Here is an 8883-nt window from a genome sequence, read left to right on the forward strand (position 1 = left end):
GTATATATATATGTATATGTATATATGTGTGTGTGTGTGTAGGCACAGGAAGAAAAACCCAAAAACACCAAAGCCTGTGCCCTGAGATAATGAGAAAATTCAAATGCAGCTTAGAATCATATTTAGGACCTGTTTAAGATTTTGTTTAGCTTCTATTTATATAAACATATTTATTTAATATATTTTTAATATGATTAATTTTTATTTTCAAAAATAAATCAATTATTAAAAATATTTTTTAATAATTATGCTTTTTTTAGTACTTATTATAGTAGTTAACCATTCCTCACCACTCACCACTATTTGACCGCTATGATCTTCGTTGTTTATTGAGAGATGAACAACAAAAAACACAATTTTAATGTGGAAAAGTTGAGACAAAAAAAAAAACACTTAGTTACACTGCACCAAGAAATTCATTATGAAGGAAATGAGAAGAATTGTACAAATTACACTACACTCAAGTCTCTTCAAACTTTAGAATATCCCATGACACTTTTATCATCTCTTTAGCACAAGAGAATTTGATATTCAACTCAAACCCATCAACAGAACTAACAAAATAATTAAAAAAAATTGCCCAAAATTAATTATTAGCTTCTTTGTGCCACGATGTTTGCATTAGGGAGCTACATCGTGATGCTGTTGGGTTCTAAAACTGAACTAGGCGTAGAGACACTATCTTCCTACTGTGAAGGCATTGCTAGTCTCGGAACTGATGCTATGTGTAAGAAAAAAAATTCGAGGGCAACATTTTCAAACCCAATAAAAAGGCTCAACCCTCCCATACTCCATAAAAATTTCATCATCAAACTTAGGCCTCGTTTGTGGCAGCTTATAAATGTGTTTGATATTTTGAAAATGTCGAAGGAGTTCTTGTTTCGTGCGTTTGGGTTGTTTATTCGGAACAACTGTTTCAATTCGTTTTCTACAGCTCGTGTCCTTAACTTCATTTATTACTCCCATGTCCTTCTGTTGATCGGTCTCCTCGCTCAACCCTTGTTCTGCCTTAGGTAACTCTTCGCTCACCTCTCTCCCTCGGTTGCTCCTACCTCACAATTAGTGGTGTCTTTCACCCCTTCCTCCTCCCCCTGATTTCTGGTTATTGTGCTTATAAGTAATTTCGATGGAATGCTTTTTTATATGCAATTTGTGGCAATTTTTCAATGGAATAGTCATCTCTATGCGGTTTTCCAATAAAATGGCTTTCTTTGTGAGATTTTTTTTTATTTTTGGATCATTTGGAGAATGAGTGATAGTGAATTGGGGTGAATGAGGTTGTTATCTTGTGTCTTTGCACGAATCTCCATTGCAATTAGATGTATGTGTTGTTGGGAGGTGGTTGTGTGTGGTTTGCAGGCATCTATATAGTGTTTGCATATGATTGTGGGTGTGTGTGGTGGTTGTATAGGGTGGTTATATTTGACTTTGGGGTTAAAATTTACATGTCTAGCATACAATTATGATGTATTTGGTTGTGGGTGTGTTTGTGGTTGTGTGTGGTTGGCCTTGGGTGTTATGTATTTTGGTTTGTGTTGTGTTGAGCTTTTTATGTGGGGCTTGATTGGGTGGTGGTTGTGTTAGGTTTAGGGTGTGTGTGGTTGTGTTTTGTGCTGGGGAAATTCGGATGTATTTGGTTGCTATGTGTGTTGTGGTTGTGGGTGTGTGTGTGGTTTTTGTGGGTGTGTGTATGGTTGTGTTGTGTGGGGCTTGGTTGGGTGGTGGCTGTGTTGGGTTGTGTGTGTGCTATGTGTTGTGTTGGTCTTGGGTGGTGGCTGTGTGGGTGGCTGTGTGTGGTTTGTGGGCATCTATATGGTGGTTGTATTTGGTTGTGGGTGTGTAGCTATATATGGTGTTTATATTTGTCCGTGGGCTTAAATATTGCATGTATAACATACAATTCTGATGTATTTGGTTATGGGTGTGTGTGTGGTTGTGTGTGGTTGGACTTCAGTGCTATGTGTTGTGGTTTGTGTTGTGTTGGGTTGTTTATGTGGGGCTTGGTTGGGTGGTGGTTGTGTTGGGCTTAGGGTATATGTGTGGGTGTGTTAAGTTGGGGTTGTGGGTGTGTGCTATGTATGTTTTGACTGTGTGTGTGTGTATGGTTGTATGTTGTGTGGGGCTTGATTGGGTGGTGGCAGTGTTGAGGTTTTGTGTGTGTTACATGTAGTGTTGGTTTAGGGTGTGTGTTTATGTGGTTGGGTTTAGGGCGTGTGTGTGGATGTGTGTTATGTTGTTTGTGTGGTGCTATGTGTGTGTGGTGGCTATGTTGGGTTTAGAGTTTGTGTGTGGTCGTGAGTTGTGTTAGGGTTGTGGGTGTGTACTATGTGTGTTGTGGTTGTGAGTGTGTGTATGGTTATGTGTTGTTTGTGGCTTGGTTGGGTGGTGGGTGTGTTGGAGGTTCGGGTGTGTGTTATTGTTGTGTTGGGTTTAGGGTGTGTGTGTGGATGTGTGTTGTATTGGGCAATTTGTGTGGTTCCATGTGTGTGTGGTGGTTGTGTTGGGTTTAAGGTGTGTGTGTGGTTGTGTGTTGTGTTAGGGTTGTGGGTGTGTGTTATGTATGTTGTGGCTATGGGGGTGTGTGTGGCTGTGCGTTGTGTAGGGCTTGGTTGGGTGGTGGTTGTGTTGGGGTTGTGGGTGTGTGCTATGTGTTGTGTTAGGTTTAGGGTGTGTGCTATATGGTTGGTTTCAGGTTGTGTGTGGATGTGTGTTGTGTTGGGTTGTTCGTGTGGTATCATGTGTATGTGGTGGTTGCGTTGGGTTTAGAGTGTGTGTGTGGTTGTGTGCTGTGTTGGGGTTGTAGGTGTGCGCTATGTGTGTTGTGGTTGTGGGTGTGTGTGTGGCTGTGTGTTGTGTGGGGCTTGATGATCACATGTAGGTCCTGCTTGAAGCATTTGAATTTCACGTATATCAATCTATACCACAGTTAAAGACAGAGTCACCGTAAGGTTACACCCAGGATGACAAAAGTGTTGCATAAATTATTCAATTGCGAGAGTTGATTACCAATACTATTGTTGGATGTTGATTAGCCGATTCTTATTTATTTTATCATGTTCATGTTTATTTTATTTTCCATGTAATATTGATATATTAGATATTTTAAGTTTTATGATGTTTATAATTGTTTTTTTCTTATTTTTTGATTCATTTTCGTTTTTTTTTTTGGCTTGTGAGGTCCATGATAAGAAGTTCAAACTTTTGGGTTATTCTGGATGGTCTGTTAATCACTGTTGGTTGGTGTCACATGTGTAATCCTGAAAAAGACAACCAAGTTTCTCTTTTCTTTTCGATGCTGGGGTTTTTGAGGTACGTCTGGATGGCCAGTTAATCACTGTTGGTCGATATCACATGTGAAATCCTGATAAAGGCAACGATATTCCTTTTTTCTTTTTGATGCTAAGGTTTTTGAGGTACATCTAGATGGCCTTTTTTTGGTGGTATGCATATGTCATACACACAACTGATATGAAGTGAGATAAAGGCAACCATGAACCCCTACATTATACGGTATACTATCTTCTTATTGTGACAGGTTCACTTGGGTTAGTGTACTTGTTATCTGAGACCTCGTGCCCGCAAAAAAAATGTAATTGATTACTGCATTTGTCAATTTATGCTTGTGTTATGACTAATGGATTGTCTTTTGAATCATTCAAGGAAGATGAGCTTCAAGATTTCAAGGAACCTCCCGACGAGTGCTCTGCCACTATAAACTATAAAGTTCCTTACTAATGTCACGTCAGGCGCATAACTACTAGAGAAAGTTCTACAGGTGCCCATGGGGTTATCACGAAGAAGTGTGTCTTCTTCTGGTGGGCAGACAGTCGACAGATTCTACTGCCGATAGTGATCGAGGTTGGATGGTATCCCTGGAGGACGACGCAGCTCGTGACATATGCCGTCTGGATTTAAAAATTAATATTATCATATTTTTTAATTATAATTTTAATAGTTTCTCTTTTTTTATAGCAATCTTGATACACATTGTTAATTGAGATGTGTATCTTATTTTTTGTACTGTTATGAAGTAGTTTTTTGTTTCTCAAGTATCAAATATATTGCTATGATAGCTCTGTTGCAAAAAATATTACTGCACATGAACATAATTATTATTTATCCAGAAATAACTATTTTCAACAGCACAAACCAACAACCAACTTGTTTATCCAGATCAACTGCTTATCAACCGCTTATAAATAAGCTGCAGATGCCCTAAACAGACCCTTAATCAGCAAAATTACATGTCCTTAAATAACAATTGATCGAATGAAGACTCCGCATAATAAAATTGCTTCTCACCTTCAACCACTAATGTATTTGCCACTATTATTACCTTACTAACCATCACTTTACTTTCATTAGCCATTAATGTCACATTATATAAATCAATTTATTCAATATTTAATAAAAAAAATATTTTCAAGCCATCAAACAAATGTTATTTCCAATTAAAATATAAACAAAATAAATTAAAATAAGAAAAATACAAAATTGACCTCTAATAACTTCCTTACGTATTGGCGCAGAGAAATAGCCATATTGGATAAAAGAAATTGAAGCAGAAACATTGTTATCATATCAAAAGAACCTAGATTAGGAAAAAAATATTACGTCCAGTCATCTGCATGCATACGATCAAATGGTCGGGCGACATCTCTGCATGACTAGTCGACAACTTTGCATTGTCGTAATATTTTCTCTTCTATTAAACACATTACTCATTGGCCTAGAGCACTACACCTTCGGCTATCTAACAAAACCATGATTGTTGCACTACAACAAAATAAAAACAAAAACTAAAAAGGAAGATTTACATACCAACCACCCAATTCTTGTGTATTTACACATGTAACACCTGAACTATAGTTTTTACAAGCATGCCACCTTACCCACATATCAGAGAGATATATTTCCCATTTTACAAATTAAAATGGTGATCTTCTTGATGTAATATGAAAGGTTTCGAGTCGCATAAATATAAAAAGATAAAATTGAGCTATTAAATATGTAAATACATAGGAATAGGGCGGCACCTATATAATAATAATAGGATAAAAAGCATTTCAAAGTGGAGATCATCCCATACAACAAAAGAGAAATGACCAATTAAAGAGCATTTAATGTTGATAAGAACAAATCACAGCTTATTTTTCTCAAACCCACAAGATGCTACTGTACAAAGAAGCTCAATCAACTTCGGGGCTAAAAAGGTAAATTAAATATTGAAGAGGGTCCATTTTATAAATCTTATGAATTTTTTTTTTTCGAATTGCATAAATAAGCTTTCAGTTCGGGCTAAAAGCTTCCAGTGCGGGCTAAAATGGCTTCCACAGAAGGAATGGACCGGTTTGCTTGAGCTTTATGACAGTGGTTCTTGCGAATCTCCCAGCCGAGATAAATGAAGGTAAGCATCAGTTCCTGCAAATTAATTAAAAAAAAAATCAAGATAAAGAGTCAAATACTGGAGCTATACAATTACATTTTTGCTTTCCCATTAAAACAAGAAATTGACTGCAAGAAGTATATACATAAATTAATAAAAATATAAAAATATTGAATCAAGACTCCGCACGTAGAGTTACGTGCGGAGTCCAATGAAATCACGTTACGTGGCGGTGATAGGAAAAATAAAATAAAATTCGCCCGATCACACAAGGGAATATTCCTCCCGTGTTATTCAGGTATTATTGTATGTTATTCAAGTGTTATTGTGTGTTATTCAAGTGTTATTGTGTTATTATAACACCGGAAATATTCTCAGAATACAATAACACCTCAATAATATATAATAACTCATGAATAACACGGAATAATAACACGGGAGAAATATTTCGTTGTGTTACTTCTATAACTCCACGTGACGTGATTTCATTAGACTCCGCACGTAACTCTACGTGCGGAGTCCTGATGTAATATTTTTTTCCATAAATTATAAGGACTTGGTTGGGATAAATTTTATTTTGTATTTTCAAAATTAAATTAATATGTTTTTTGAAAACACATATTTTTTTCCAAATGGCATTGGAACTTCTAAAATAACAAGGAGCATTTACAGATATAACACCAAATTCCTATGTATTTACATATCTACACCTAATCTTTAATTTTTACATTTATACCGCCCAAATCTTTCATATCACATTAAAAAAAATCACAATTTTAAGTTTTTAAAAGTTAAATACACCTCTTCATTCAAAGATAAGGTGGCATGTATTTAAAAATTGAAGCTTAGGTGTTAGATATGTAATACATATAAATCGAGTGGTATGTATGTAAATCATTAAGAAAATTTAGGAGATTAGGCCATTCCAGTAAGGTGTTGGGCATACCATAGCCTTCCATAGAGATGACTTGCAGATCGCCACCAAAATATTGAGCATAGAGACGGCTGATCGGAAGGCCGTAGCCATATCCGGCCATGATAACTGCTTCACTCAGTTCCTGGTTTTCATCTAATGGATTTTTTGCAGTGCTGTATAAATATGTAAATATCTTTGGAAGTCCACTTCTAGGAATGCCACCTCCTTCGTCTGAAATCTGTAGTCGTAAAAAAAAACCTGTAAGAGATTATAAGGGAAATTTACATACATAACACACAATTCTTATGTATTTACATATTAAACACCTAAACTCCCATGTTTACATTTATAACACTTTGGTGTGACAAACCTATGAATGAAAAGTATTTCACTTTTTTAAAAAGTAGATGATGGTGGTATTTTTGAAGTGATTTTAAAGATTTAAGTGCAATGCATATAAATATTAAACTTTGCGCGTTAGATATCTAAATACATAAGAAAACGATATGTAAATACATAAGAAAACAAGATTTTTACTCGAAAAACAAGTCAGCTCCAAAATCATTGATGTTTTTTTTTCTTTTTGCCCTCGAACAATTAGAAATTGATCAAGCATTTTCGGTGTCAAAACAAAAAAGAAAAGAATAATTACATATAGGACACCCGAAACATTAATATTTACAAATTAACCGCCCAGTTGATTTTTTTGAACTACCGAACCGATGTATTTACACGTGCCACAATCAAACTATTGAGAATTTGATAAAAATGAAAAATATAGGGGTTGGGGTTTTACCATGAATTCTGATGCTCAAGGTGAGAAAATGGATGCAAGAGGGTGGTTGATTTATAAATAACAAGTTCCGGGTTTTCTGTACGTAATTGCACGAAAAAGATAATAAGAAACCAAATGGGTATAGATCTGATCATGGAATGACAATTGCAGAGAAAAGTTTCAGTCATTATCCAGAATTCATGGAGCATTAAGTGATAAAGCAGAAGGAGAGATCAACCTATTCAGGTGTTCTTACAAATATAAATCGAAATTAAAAAAAAGAAAACTATTACAAGAATACCTTTATAGTAACGTCCTCTATACCATCAGCAACAATAATTCTTATAGGAGGAACAGCTTTATCAGAATCCATGAAACGTTCCTGAACCGCACGTAAAGAGTTCTTAACCAACTCAAATAGCATAAGATGCAAATGTGAGGGAACATACCTGTTTACGAGCAAAATGAGGTGTCAAATATAAATTAAGAGAAATTTACGTATTTACCATACAACTCTTATGTATTTACATATCTAACACCCAAAGTTTGATAGTAACCTATGCATGAAAGGGAGTATTCACTTTCAAAAAAGTAGTGATGGTGAAATTTTTGATGCGTTGTTAAGGATTTGAGTGGTATGCAAGTAAATATGAAGATATAGGTGTTAGATATGTAGATACATAAGAATTGTATGGTATGTATGTAATTGCCCCAAAAATTAAATAGATGAAAAAGAGTGTAGTAAGAGAGTATCATCAAAGAAACATGAGCTTAACATTAAAAGAAACATTTAAAATTACAAAAAGTACAATCATAGGCATCAAACATCGATGCAATATATAAAGTTTGGCAAAGAAACCAAAATGTACATGATAAGCACAGAAATTTCTAGATAGTTACATACACAACACTCAAAACGTTGTCATTTACAAAACTAGCACCAACCTGATTTTTTGTACTACCAAATTAATGTACTTTTGTGTGTCATGATCAAACTATAGCAAGATTTTTACTCGAAAAACAAGTCAGCTCCAAAAGCATTGATGATTTTTTTTTTTCTTTTTGCCCTCGAACAATTAGAAATTGATCAAGCATTTTCGGCGTCAAAATAAAAAAGAAAAGGATAATTACATATAGGACAGCCGAAACATTAATATTTACAAATTAACCGCCCAGGTGATTTTTTTGAACTACCAAATCGATGTATTTATGTGTGCCACGATCAAACTATTGAGAATTTAATAAAAATGAAAAATATATGGGTTGGGGTTTTACCATGAATTCTGATATTCAAGGTGAGAAAATGGATGAAAGAGGGTGGTTGATTTATAAATAACAAGTTTCGGGTTTTCTGTACGTAATCGCACAAAAAAGATAACAAGAAACAAAATGGGTATAGATCTGATCATGGAATGACAATTGCAGAGAAAAGTTTCAGTCATTATCCAGAATTCATGGAGCATTAAGTGATAAAGCAGAAGGAGAGATCAACCTATTCAGGTGTTCTTACAAATATAAATCGAAATTAAAAAAAAGAAAACTATTACAAGAATACCTTTATAGTAACGTCCTCTATACCATCAGCAACAATAATTCTTATAGGAGGAACAGCTTTATCAGAATCCATGAAACGTTCCTGAACCGCACGTAAAGAGTTCTTAACCAACTCAAATAGCATAAGATGCAAATGTGAGGGAACATACCTGTTTACGAGCAAAATGAGGTGTCAAATATAAATTAAGAGAAATTTACGTATTTACCATACAACTCTTATGTATTTACATATCTAACACCCAAAGTTTGATA

The 8883-nt window shown here is 35.1% G+C and overlaps 1 protein-coding gene across 1 annotated transcript in view; it reads right to left on the reverse strand.

Moving 5' to 3' along the window:
* Positions 1–5304: 5304 nt before the first annotated feature.
* Positions 5305–8883, reverse strand: part of LOC110037896 (pyruvate dehydrogenase (acetyl-transferring) kinase, mitochondrial) — an 11736-nt gene continuing 8157 nt past the window's right edge. Inside the window, exons 4-6 of the mRNA XM_020742628.1 lie at positions 8633–8780; positions 6333–6540; positions 5305–5421 (exon numbers count right to left, since the gene is read on the reverse strand). Coding sequence (XP_020598287.1) covers positions 5363–5421; positions 6333–6540; positions 8633–8780 — 415 coding nt within the window. The 3' untranslated portion in view covers positions 5305–5362. The remainder of the gene's footprint in view (positions 5422–6332; positions 6541–8632; positions 8781–8883) is intronic.

This window comes from Phalaenopsis equestris, unplaced genomic scaffold, assembly GCF_001263595.1.
Source record: "Phalaenopsis equestris unplaced genomic scaffold, ASM126359v1 Scaffold000002, whole genome shotgun sequence".
NCBI classification, from domain to species: Eukaryota; Viridiplantae; Streptophyta; class Magnoliopsida; order Asparagales; family Orchidaceae; genus Phalaenopsis; species Phalaenopsis equestris.